The sequence below is a fragment of the Lepisma saccharinum genome, chromosome 14, assembly GCF_977018435.1.
Source record: "Lepisma saccharinum chromosome 14, izLepSacc3.1, whole genome shotgun sequence".
Taxonomy (NCBI): domain Eukaryota; kingdom Metazoa; phylum Arthropoda; class Insecta; order Zygentoma; family Lepismatidae; genus Lepisma; species Lepisma saccharinum.
Genome location: NC_139242.1, coordinates 60,767,203 through 60,781,124, shown reverse-complemented (window position 1 = coordinate 60,781,124; position 13,922 = coordinate 60,767,203). Strand labels below are relative to the sequence as shown.

General features: G+C 36.7%; 1 protein-coding gene across 1 annotated transcript; it reads left to right on the top strand.

Moving 5' to 3' along the window:
• The first annotated feature begins 2,225 nt into the window (after positions 1–2,225).
• LOC145998942 (uncharacterized) lies at positions 2,226–12,775 on the top strand. Its single transcript, XM_083135746.1, has 2 exons — positions 2,226–2,431; positions 8,489–12,775. The coding sequence occupies exon 2, from the start codon at positions 8,531–8,533 to the stop codon at positions 9,233–9,235; it is 705 nt and encodes a 234-aa protein (XP_082991872.1). The 5' UTR covers positions 2,226–2,431; positions 8,489–8,530; the 3' UTR covers positions 9,236–12,775.
• The last annotated feature ends 1,147 nt before the right edge of the window (positions 12,776–13,922 follow it).

The window sequence follows — 13,922 nt, the reverse complement described above, 5'->3', positions numbered from 1 at the left end:
TTATAGTTGTTATTAATAACTGACTCTTTTTTTCACGTGATATCATACTTTTCCACATGGCTACTAAATATGGTCATTTGTTTTATATACACATATTTATCAAGAATAATAGTCATTACATATAATATTTTATCGTCTACTTCATGTCTCGCAACCATTGGGGATTCTTATTTACAGGAATTATATTTTAAAATTGCTGTTGCCAAAAAACAAAGGGCGAAAATACGAGGGGAAAATGTCTGCTTCATTCAATGAAAACATACGTTAATATTATGTTATCGGATATCGCATAGTGTCTTGTCTATTAATAAATATCATGCGCTTACGCACTTAATACAGTCTTTCTTTACAATTTTGGGAGTTCCTCCGACTCCTACTCCTGCCGTTGAATTACACATACTCGCAACCAGAAGAAATAACAAAGCGTAGTGTAAATATTTAAATTTTTGTATTATCAATCCATGGCAGCTAGGGACGATCTAAATGACGTCAAGTTTAGTGCTCTTTGTGCATAAACACACTATATTAAATATAGTGTGGCGTCTCGTGGCCTCGAATTTGGCCGGGGCTTATTTTTTAAATAATTTAAAATATAATGACAATTCACATGAATTACAAAAAATAGGTATTTTTTTCTTCTAGACTACAAAACTGGACTTACTTTTTTGAAAGAATATAAAATGTAATGACAAATTACATGAATTACAAAAAAACGGGTATTTATCTTCTTCTAAACTACAAAACTGGACTTATTTTTTTAAAGAATTTACAATGTAATGACAATTCACATGATTACAAAAGAAACAGGTATTGTTGTGAAACATACCTTTCTATGAACGTTGACTCCTGTTCTTCTGCTCAGCAAATTTTGTTATTACTTTTTCGTTGTAGCTCTCTATGTTTGAAATGTATTCTATCTCTATTGTAAGCAAGTTGCCAATGCATTTGGTCTGTTCTGTCCCATTGCATTTCTTAAGCAGGTTTTAATACGCTTCAATGTGCTGAAACATCGTTCAGATTCAGCTGTTGCCCCACTGGAGTTATTAAAACTATGTTTGTCATTTTTACTGTTTCTGAAAAGGTACCCTCTAAATAATTTTAAATAAAAAATGAATGCAATCTACTGATAGCGTTTATGTTTTTCAACTCTTCACTACAATAAAGAACACGAAGTTCCCTCTTTAGTTTTCCCTCTTCTATGAAGGGATAATAAATCTGGGAAGATGCCTCTGTTTAAAGATTGTTCTCTTTCATTATGTCCTCGTAGAGCAAGTTCATGTCGACCATAGAATTTTAAGCAATCGATAATTCTATTTAATATATGCCTATTCTTCCGGACAAATTCGTTGTGTCTTGTAATTGACAGCCTATGTCCTTCATCAATTTGTGTTCGAACATCAACCCTGCCAAACTCACTCAAACATAGCGAATGAAAGCCACCAAAACACTACAGAACAACACGCGAGATCGAACGCGACGCAACGGAACTAGCCCCGAATCAGCACTCAAATCTATTGCACTCCCCCCTCCTCTCTCTGCTAGCACGTGAACTTCACTGTAGCGTAGGTGGGTGTAGGCCACTCCTTCCTTTGCGACGTGCCCCGGAAAACGATAATTGACATCAATGCAGCTAGGAGCGCTGTCGTATCCATTGCAACAGACGATGAATTTACGTGGGTAAAAATCACCTTTTAAAAGACTGTGTGATAGTTATGCGTTATGGTGATTGTTAATTACGTGAATACGTCCGTTTTTCTTTAGGGGCTAAGCCCCACGGGACGAGACGCCACTGCTATATTTGGCCCGTTTGCGCAACCCAGCCGTTGCGCTTTAATATATTAATTCTTAGGTCCAGGAGAATGTAATTTTCGGAAACTTATGAATGGCTACACAATCTTAAACTTTTGCTAAACCCATATTTATTATCAATTTACACGAGAAATTCTTACCATCGTTGTTGAAAGCAACGTTTGAGTAGCTCGAATGTAAAGCTTAGGGCACCAAACTCTTTGTGAGGAGTGTATTTTGCTCACCTTTCTCCATTGCAACAATTATCCGCTATTTTCATAAGGCAAGCGATAAAAAAAACTTTATCGTCTGCTCTCTGCTTATCTCTGAAAGGAAAAACAACACCCCTCCTTGCCCTAGGCGTAGCAATTTCTAGGAACAGCAAACCACGTGGTTTTATTACGTCAGAGACAGCCAGAGGTCCCGTGATCAGCGTTTCACTTCGTCTCTCTGCCGCAAGTCGCAATCGCATCGCGAAACCAGGCTGATGGCCTAAGTGTGAGCAGACGAGTAAATGTCGAAAAGTGAACAAAATAGTTTCCTTGTTGCTATGTGCGTGGAAACCATATTGTGAGACTAAATGTAAGAAAGTTAAGTGCACACGCGAAGAGCTATAGAAATTTGTGATGTTTTAGTGCAAAATGTGAGTAGTAAAGATTGGTGACGTGCATTTCCGAGTGTTTTTGTACTTCTAGGTATTCACACATTGTCGCCTGCGCGTGAAAGTGTACACACTTTCTACAGCGGAATTATTGTGCTTCTTATATTATTTGAAATTTTAACAATTTAATGTTACACTGCTTTTGCATTTTGCTCATCTGGTCACATCTTGCATTCTATTCTAAAGTTTCAATCACCATCTTTAGATATCAGCATGTCAACATTTCCTTTGCCTTGGGGTATTTTGCCCTTCCGCAAGTACTACGAGTTCTTATTGAGAGTTGGTAATAATTACGGATCGACTTGATTGTGCATTTAGTCCACATTCCTTATCTCTTTATCCATTCCACATAGTAAAATATGCAGATAATTTTTGTTTTTACAGTATTTTTGATGATGCGACCCAAGGCATAATAAAAATGCAGAAATTAATCTGCAACATACGCGAATGGTTTGATAATGCAGGATTAACATTTAATGAAAACAAATCCAAAATTATTTGTTTCAATAATAAATGTAAGGGTATTTATCCCAATAATATTTTACAAATTTCAGACATCCCTGCAACAGAAACTCACAAATATTTAGGTGTTCATTTTGATAGACATTTTACATGGAATACACACATCTTGTATTTATTAAACAAAGGAGAAACATATTTGGTAAATTTCTCGTATCGGACAAACGGCTGAAATTTGCTATTTGAATATTCGTACTTACGTATTCTGCATTGAGAAACATTGCTGAATGTGGCATTTCGCTTATTTCACGGAAATAAGCTCTATTTGCAACATATCGAGTAAGTTTTCTTCGTTTCTTTTTGCCTTCGGTAACACGCAAAATGGCGGTCACAGTTTCACTACCGTACTCGGCATGCAGTGTTTCCACCCCACTGCACCCAAAAATACCTACGTAGTCCCACAAACCATTGACGCATAGCCCCACGAACCATTTTCGGTAAGGTTAGGTTAGGTAGGGTCACTATAGGTTACAATAGTTAAAAATTGGTTTCGGAAAAAAAATATGCGTAGCCCCACACACCATTCTCGCATAGCTCCACGAACCATTGACACATAGCCCCACGAATCATTGACACATAGCCCCACAAACCATTTGCGGAAACGTACCTTCTTCAGTTACAAAAACACGTGTTTTGAAACACTGACCGGGATTACGTCATCACACACAGGCTACATCCACCTGGAAGAAATGGATGCAAGAGCTTTCGTTCATCGGTCACACATTTATATCGAAAAATAGATGATTTACCGGCAAAATTAATGAACGATACGAGAAAACACTTCCCCGAACTTCCACAAGTCTAAAGAAACTGCATTCGGTAAGTAATTTCTCCTGTAAATTTGAAGAAATCCGTTTGTCCGATACGAGAAATTTACCACATTTTTAAATATAATCCGTAGTATGACAACAACTAAATGGGGTGGACACCCAAAAATTCTACTCCTTTTTTATAAAAACTGCTTTCGTTCAATTTTTGATTATGCAGCTTTCAGTTACGGGGAGCAAAATCTAGTCTACTTGACAAAATAGATATATTACAAAGAAAAGCATTGAGAATTTGTCTAGGTCTTATGAAATCAAGCCCTAATGTAAGCGTTTATATGGAGAGTAAAGAAACATCTTTGACACATAGACAGATTCAAATAACAATAACATTTCTCCTTAAATCTTGGGAAAATCATCCTCACCCATTTAATAAATTGTTTGAAATACAAAAACAATGGGCAGAAGCCGATGTAAATTCACAAAACACTTCATATTTTTTTGGATATTGTCATTACTTGACCCAGAACTTCGAACTAAGACTTTTACTCTCCTACATCCTTTGATTTATCAACTGGATATTCCATTATATACACAATTTTCAATTCACTTCAAAGATCTAGGACTACATGCATTGTACAGAGAAAAATGGCCAACTCACGTAATGATTTACACCGATGGTTCTAAGGATAGCAAAGGGATAGGATGTGCCTATTACATCCCAGAGAAAAAATATTATCAACAGTTTAGATTACCTATAGACTCATCCATCTTTACCGCGGAAAGTTACACACTATACAGAGCATTACAATTTGGAATAGTCGAAGGTTATAAAAAATTCTTCTACTTACAAATGCTCTGAGTGTATTACAAGCATTATCTACATCTTATCCTAAATTGTGTCATCAATCTATTTTTAATATTCTAATTATACAAGTAGTTCAATTTGCTTGCAAAAGGAACATCGATATACAATTTAGTTATATTAAAGCACATAATATTAATGTAGGAAATTAACGTGTAGACTTCTATGCTAAGTAAGCCAGATATTTACCAGACATGCGTTTCAACAGATTATGGTATATGGATTTATTACCATGAGTGAAGATCAAACTCAAGGAACAGTGGAACGCATGGTGCAAGGATCAATTTAAGTTTGTGGGTAATACATATAGATGGATTGCAGAATTTAAGTCAAAGGACCCTTGGTTCAATTCATACACACTCCCACGGCAAGTCATAGTTTTTATTCATAGATTAAGAACAGGACATGTGCGTACACCAGCACATTTAGCAAAAATAAATATTAAAACTCAAGAAAATTGTAAATGTGGCAATAATCTGATGCGCAAAATTTATTCCTTGAATGTCCAATTTTTTTAAAGCAACGAATCACACTCTGCAAAGGTGTGCAACGGTTGAAGATACCATTTGCAATATCACTCTCATCCATTCTAACAGATTTATCCCCTTCACTAATATGGATTCTGTATGCATAGGCTCGAAATATAAAGTGAGTTTTATATATAGCTATGTACATATACAAAGAAAAAAGAAACAGCAAAAGGATAAAAAGTGAATTATTAATCATAATAATTGTTTTAGTTTCGTGATTCTGATAAATTTGAGAGACTAACTAACAATTTTAGAAGAAAAACATTAAAACAAAACAGTAACTATATCCGAAGTCGTCAAGATAATGCTGACAGGGTTAATTAAAAGAAGAAGAAGAACTTGCATGAAATATTTCGATGACGAGAAATACTTTGAAAATACAATATAAAGGATTGAGGGATATGAATATTATTGACTTATTATTCGGAACTTTATTTTTCAAACATTTTGATTGTCAAAAATTCCCTTGCCGGGTGTATTGTTTTGGGAGCATTTAGACGAATTTCACAAGGGACTGAATTTAACCTTATGTGAATTGTTTGTGGGGCATTTTTCGGTTACGAAGGTTGGAAACACTGTATACCCACTGATCCATGATGCTAGTCAAGATGTGCCCACCATATTGTGTGTTACGGAAGCAAAAAATAAGAACAATATTTACTCGTAATGTGAAAAATTGAAATTATTTTCGTGAGAAAAGCAAGATCCCACCTTAAACAATGTTTCGCAATGCACAATAGATAAGTATGAATGACAAAATGAACGAGTTAGAGGTGTTGTCCGGAGATCATACAGGTAATAGTAACTTTTTACTGTGATATGTAGAACCTGAATTGAGAAGCACTGCACCTGATTAAGAATTTTGCCAAGATAGTTTTGAAGGAACAAGCAATAAAAGTGGCCATTGACCAGGAGTACCCTTCGAAAATCACTTTTAAAAAAAAGACTGATATTGTGTTTTTTACACAATGTAACATTTCTTTCAAGAAATGGGAACTATAATCATGATCCTAATATGAGACCTATGGAAGCATAATCCTGTAGTGTCACTTTTTAAATTTCTTTTTTTATGAAATGCCACTGTATGCACACACATAAAATTTAAAAATACATGAAAGTACCTAACCTAACAAAAATGTAAAATTAACAGTCCCCATCATTTAGGAAGGAAGTTGGTTAGCATTAATTATATACAGCCTTCCTTGGTGATTTCACATGTATTATGTATTTGATGTCTACAAACGGTATGAATGAAACCAAGAAATTGAATCAACCAAGATACATTATGATCACTCCCCCAATCACCTTCCTGTATGACATTATGTGTGGCAGCATTAAACCTAACGCACCTAACCTATGGTGGATTGTCTTTTAAAAACATCACAAAAAGATAGCCTAGGATTTTTGTTTTGTGTGTTTGCAGAGGCAAAATGTAGAAACTGCTACATAAATACCCAACCAACATTACATTCAATAACATTCTTCTTATTCGCTTTCCACTGCTCCAATATGTTTACATTAGGAAGTAAAACTGTTGATGTTTGGCACTCTTAGTATTGTTATTAAACCCCTACATAACTTAACTTATTTCCTGTCGCTTCTAGTGGAGCATAGGGCCTCTGGGAAGCATTTCCATCTTGTCAGATTCTTTGCCAAACTCTTGACCTCCAACCACATCTTCTCTTGTTGCAGCAGCTTCTGCTTTCCTCTTCAAGCCAAAAGTCGTCATCAATCGATCAGTCCGGCTATACTTCACTTTGGTTTCTCGAATAATTGAAATTTCTGTTAGAGTGGTTTATCAGCCCTTAACTCCCTAGTACCCTGAGTATCTAAACCTGGACACCTGCTGGCCTTGATGTTAGTATGTTTTATGGTGTGGTTCATTGAACTTTCTAGACCTTCCACACCAACTTTCCTCCTTTTCAACCGGGCTTAGGACCGGCTATGGTGGAGTTTACACCCCTACATGCTACAATAATATTATTTACATGGGCCCAAGTTCCTTTTGTTTTATTGCAATTTCAGCATGCTATGAATGCAATTTTTACATGGTTTGATTTCGATGTACGTCTGTTAACACATACTGCATAGTTTTAGCGATTACTTAAGATTTTGTTCAATATATGCTTTCATGGTTAGGTTTAGTTCTCTTAGCATTAAAATAAAGTCCCTAAATGCATTCTACTAAGGTTCTGAATTACTTCCACATTCATTCCCATTAGTTGCTTGTGCATGGGAAGCATGGATGCTTGTGTAAGATAATTTTTTTTTTTCAAATCCAAACAGTGGTCATTACAATTTTTTTTTTTTTCAAATCCAAACAGTGGTCATTACTGTATGGGACTTGGACAGTCAGGTGGACAGTGGTGAGTTGTATGAAAACTCCTTGCACACAAGTAAAATACAGAACACAACGTTTATCTTGCGTGGCACAGTTTCCTAACTGTACAACGTTCACCAGGGACATTCCTGCCCGATATCGCTTCTAAAACCGTACGCCGTAGTATTAAAGTTTTATCAATGACTGGACCGTCACCCCTTACCCACCCACAAAAATTTCAGGCAAATCCCATGACTACAAATAGTAATGCATGATACATAATTCCCCACATGCAGCTCATATCTCACAGATTTGACATCAGTGTCAAGCAAAAAACAAAGACAGGGTCCAGCAGTGTCTATATAACTCAATGACTTGGTCTTGGAGTCAGTGGGTGGAGCTTAAGTTGGTCTGAGATAGATGGGAGCATCTACTTCAACCAATGACTTCAACTGACAGAAGAACATTACATCATGTGTTCCAAAACCACACAGGCTTGAAGTAGCTTGAGCTTCGAGCTGACAATGAGAACTGCAGATTGCAGGGTTTACTTTACACTTAAATACTAAAGAACAAACTATAACTAGTAGCTTTAATTGCTTATGAAATGTTGGTCTTTCAGGTGGCCTGTTAAAACAATCACTCTTTTGTAAATCAAAAACTGGTTGTCCGATTGTTATGAAATTTTAGTAGGGTGCAGGCAGAAAGGTTTTAAACACAATTATTAATTTTTAGGTTTTCAAAATTTGTCAAAAAACGTTCTTTCCAATTGGGAAAACTTTTTCTTAGTATTGGGTAGTCCTACAAATACAATATTGATATTGTTTTGAAGCTCTTTGCATCTGTTTTAAAATGAATTATCATTGTCAATTCACATTTTGAAACCAATTTTTATTTAATGGAGTAAAGCACTCTGGCAGTTTTTGCTGTTCAACGGACAACGCTGTGGTCATTTGGTCACCAATTTTGTTTTCACTATGAACTTGTCATTATTCTTATTATTATTATAGTCATTAATATTATTTTTGTTTGTCATTTCAGTTTCGGACATCTACTGCCAGAAAACTTTGGGTGGATTCTACAATGGCATCTGCAAATCCTGGAAGTGAACATGACATTACCTCACTGGAGGACAGCGAGACAGGCGAGGCTCAGATCGTCCAATTGGATGATGAAACTGGTGAGATGCAGCAAGAGGATCCAATATTAGTACTGTCAGATCAGGCAGAACTGACGCTGACGACCAATGCCGAAACTGGAGAGCCCGAAGTCACATGGCACGGCGGAAATGGCGAGAAGAAGAAACCATTCCAAGTCCCAAGGTTCCTCCTAGACAACAATGCACCCCCTCCAGAGGATATGTGCTGTGAAAATCCCCAAGACATTGTGAAGGCATCGTTTGATTTCACGCCTTACACACGGTACTCGGAACAGTCGAAGATTCAGCGTGCCGCCCGTTGTTACGTGCACCCAGCTGTGTTCTTTGCAGTGCTAATTTTGCTATCGCCAAAAATAGGTATTCCAGTTCTTTTGGCATACGAAGTGTGGTTCCACAGTAAACTTCATAGCAAAGGAGGTGATCTTATCCAGCACAGGAATGATTTGTTCCAACAGACTCCCGGTTTCCCCTATCCCCCGCTTCAGTATTTTGTGAGAATGTGGTGCACGCAGTGTACAAACGAGGGAAGTGAAAAAGTGCTCAAGATTGTGAAGAGGTGGGACAGTCGTAGACGGGCAAAAATTGCCAGCCGAAATGTTTGCAGTGTGAGTAGTCAGGTGGTCACTTGATAAAGTGGTAGTTTGGACAACTCTGTGTAACATACAAAAATATCACCCTTCCTTTCAAAATGGTTGTTGATGCTTTCCATATGGCTAATGCTTTTGTTTGAGAAACGTGTGGGAATTTGTTTTTGGTGATTGGTGGCTGGATTTGGTAAGAGTAGATCTGAGGCAGTTTACTGATTTGGGCTTTAGTTTGCTTGCAACAACTGGAGAAGTAAAATTGTCATTTGAGCAGTCTCGAACAGGTTTTGATGTGTAAACGGAATGAAAAGCCATGCAGTATCAAAGCACAAGTACAGTTTGTTACTAAAGGACCATCAATTTTGTTGTTGACAAAGAGAGTACGTATGTGTGTGGCATTTGACATCTGACATTGTTATTCTACTGTATGATCCTAGTACGATTGTACATGCAGTATACCTGAGGTTTTGAATATGTTTGAAACCAAGCTCTTTTGTATTTGAAATGGAATTTCAGTACAATTAACAGATGTTTAGAAGGAGTGAGAGATTATCATCAAGTTCTGCTATGAATTACAAGGGCTATTTTTTTTTTTTCAACCTCCGATAGGACAGTGAATAGCAAAATGGGTTTATTGGCAAAAGTTACGTACACGTATAATCTCATTTTCAATGTAGTCACCAAGAAAATTCAAACATTTATCGTACTGATGCACCAGCTTTCCAATACCCTCTGCAAGAAAAGATGCCGCCTGTCTGTTGAGCCAGGTCTGCACGGTGTCCCAAAGCTCCTCATTGGTGTGGAAGCGCAGTCCTCCCAAACACTTCTTCATTGCCGGGAAAAGGTCTGGACTTTAGGGAGGGTGATGAAACACTTCCCAGTGGAATCGTTGAAAAAGGTCTTTGGTTGATGCAGCAACATGCAATCAGGCATTATCATGAAACAAGATAATGCCTGAAGACAGCATGCCTCTCCGTTTGTTCTGGATTGCTCTGCATAGTCTGTGCAATGTCTCACAGTATGCAGTCGCATTGATTGTGCCCCTCTGCCTGTAGAAATCTTATCACACTATGCATCTCGCACTTGGTGACATCTCTACGGGCCCATCACTCAGCTTCAACTGAAGCGTTGGGCCTTGGCATGGGGGACGCCATCACGCTGCGTGATGCCCTGCTTCTTAGCACTTCGCTGGCCACCTAGGGGCACCATCGGAGAAAAAAATAGCCCTTGTACCTCGAGTAAAAGTTGATTGTGTGTACGGACAGCATGATGAAGGCCTAACCATCAATAAGGAGTTCAAGCACCAGGCTACCGAGACAGCCTTACTTGTAATTGTAACCTGAATGTGCAGAATCTTCTAATTTACTGTCAATTGTTTAATATGCATTTGAATACACACTGGCCCTGTGTAGTGCATTAGGTACTGGACTGCACAATGAGACTGTACAGTGTTCTATTAATTATGTAGAAAAGTAGTGGATTGCATGTTTGCAGATCTCTTCTATGGCCAGTGCATTATTATGGAGATCGAACTATGAAATAAAGAGGCGTAAGAATAATGAAATAGGTAATATAATAAAAAAGGTTAGAAACCAGAAAGGAAAAACTAAGCTTTTGTGGATTACAAGATTCTATATGGAAAAAGAGAGATATTTTTCTCATGGCATGAACTTCACAGTTTTTGTGTTCACATCACTGGTTGCTTTCACAAAAAACATGCATTATTTTCAAATTTCTATGTTTTTAATAATAATAATAATCCGGTTTAGTTTATACCATGAGAAATTTCTCTTATAAATTATGTATACTCTTGTACACCAGATTTTAGTGATTGACACCATGCTATTTTTTGTACATATAGGATGCTAGCTATTGAGACATGCATTATCTTATCTTCTATTATGGAAAGCATTAAACAGATATAATCGTCCAACTAAATGAAAGTATATCAATTGTTTATTAGTATCAAGAATGGAAGTGTTCTGTAAACTCTATGTGCAGTGTTGCACACTTATGCCGATGATTGTTTCAGAATTTCTGATGTCCCAAATGCTTTGAAATGTTATGCTAAGCACTTTCAGATAATTGACAAGGATACATGATATCTTCTTGACACAATTTGCAGTACATTTCTTCATAGCTTGTTGGTTTCATTAGGTGGCAGAGAACAATCAGGGGTCCAGATATTCACCTCAGAATGTCTTTTGTTCCTTCTTTGAAGACTTACACAGTTCGACAATTAAGTAGACTGATTTTATATAGTCCCACGGGTGCATTCTATCTTGTGATGAGCATGCTGGGAATTATGCTGCCATGCCGTGAAGGAGGTGCAAGGGTGTCGTCACGTAATAGCTATGGAGCAGCAAGTGAACATAAAGTTTCATGAAAGACATTCTGAAAACTGCTTGCGGGAATAAACATTTCTTGAATTCTATTGTTGTGGAGAACAAAAGAGCATTTTCACTACAATTCTTGTACGAACCGACAAATCGCAGATAGAAGTTGCTAAATTAGCAAGAGGGAAGAAAATGCAGATCGAAAAATCAAAAGTGACTACAATATTATGCTTTATAGGACAGCAAATGCATTATTCATGATGTATTTGTTCCAGAGGATGAAACTGTAATTGGCTGTTGCTATCCTAGTACTCTGAATGATTATGAAAGAGAACTGACCCCCTCCGAGCTCAGATTCCTGACTCCTGCTCCACGATAATGCATGGGTCCAGGGAGCAGTGTTTGTCTGGGTATTCCTGGTTGGATCTTCCTCTCTACTCTTCAGATTTATCCCCCTGTGATTATTTTTCTGTTCCCGAAAGTGAAGCTGCTGCTGAAATTACACACTTTTGATGAACACAGGTCCATCCAACAGGTTGCGACATCCAATCTTCAAGTCATACCACATGAAGACTTGCAGAAGTCGTATCTATTGTTGGCCAACCATGCCAATTGCTGTATTGATGCAGGAGGGATGTACTTTGGTAATAAGCAGGCAATGTTCAATTATTGTGTTTTTTCTTCTCACATGCACAGGCCACAAAAAATCAACGAAGACTAGACTGCATACATTCATACAACATACTTTAGGAAGAATGTTCCGAAATAAGATGATATTTTTTACAGTTGAAATAATTCTAATAGTGACAATATTTGGATACCTCACATGACTATCGGCATTTCTGTTTCAGACCTAATGTTTGTTACTTTTGCTACTTAATTATAAAACTTTCATGCAAACATAATGTTTTATAGTTTTTACCTTTGCAAGAAAACACTTCTGCTCTCCAAATGCACATGGGGCAGTTATGTTCTTTATAATGAACACTTGGTTGGTATATTTTATGTTTATATCCAAAGATGAAAGAAGATTAATATTTTGAGTTTGACTTGTAAGGCTGATAATCCAGTGTATATAGTAAGGAGATGGTGCATGGGATCATAAAGAAGGATCTTCATTGTTATTGTTTGTAACAAGCCACAATTTATGTTTAACTTTTAACATTGTACGAGTTACTGTAACTGTGTTTTTGTTATAAGTTCAGTAAAATAAATTGTATTTTTTTTCACTATATAATTATTCTCATTTTTCATCTGTCACTGAATTAGTTATTGTATGTACACATTGCATTATATACAGGGTGGCCCAAAAAGGGTAACCGAAATGTAGAACCATTGTATTGTGTGTTCGGTCACCTTTTTTGGGCCACCCTGTACACACCGTCTATATAACTACAGTTGATAAATACCACCTAAATGCAGATTTGATAATGTTTTGATGTCGCATGCTTTCTTTATCAATTGTTTATTGCAAACCATAATAATAATGTGTCTTGCATAATAGCATAACTGGGACCTGTTTTTTAAATATAGATCCAAGGTAACTAAAAACAATCTAGTTAAGTATGAAGGGGAGAAATAAAGGGAGTCCACATTTAATTTTCCATGAAAGGTTATTTCACAAAATTTTTCTCATGTTTGGGAGGATGGAGATGCACAACACTTCTGGTGCCCTTAATGTTGACAGACTGGGAAAACATTACATGGAAGCAAGAATACTTGCTTACTTAATTAGCCAGCTAAACTAATGTTTCCAATATGTTACCTACTCCAGTGATGTGTAATTAGAGATCTTGCTCAGCCTACAGAATAGTATGAAAAAATTAATGGAAAATAGACTTTTGAAAGTTTATTTTGCCAGTTTCTAGTGCATATAAACCCTAATTGTAATTATGGTACAGATGAATTAAACATGAAACATTAATGATCCTTCAGACATACTCTCTCAAGAATTATTTCTCTTGTAGTCTACGGTTATTACAAGCATAAAAAACAGTTTTTCGTTGTGACGTTTCGGGAGAACACACGCTCCCTTTAATCAAACTAAAAATAAATGTCTGATGAAGGGAGCGTGTGTTCTCCTGAAACGTCGCAAGGAAAAACTGTTCTTATGCTTGTAATAACCGTAGGCTACAAGAGAAATAGTTCTACAATGCAAGCAATGTGTACATACAAGAAAAATTCTCTCTCTCAAGAACTATAACATGTTGGTCCACACTGCTGCATAGAAATTAGTAGGAAAAATATGCAGCTATCAATGTGAGTATGCAAGTGATTATTTACAACTTATTTTATTCTTTATTTTTTTAAGCTTCTCTCCCTGCCCCTCCATCTGATAAAGAGGTGCAAACACCAATCACTTTTATTTTATTCTGTTGACAATTTTATAATTTTAA

Coding starts and splice junctions, on each gene's coding strand:
- LOC145998942 (XM_083135746.1), top strand. CDS start 8,531: ATGGCATCTGCAAATCCTGGAAGTGAACATGACATTACCTCACTGGAG.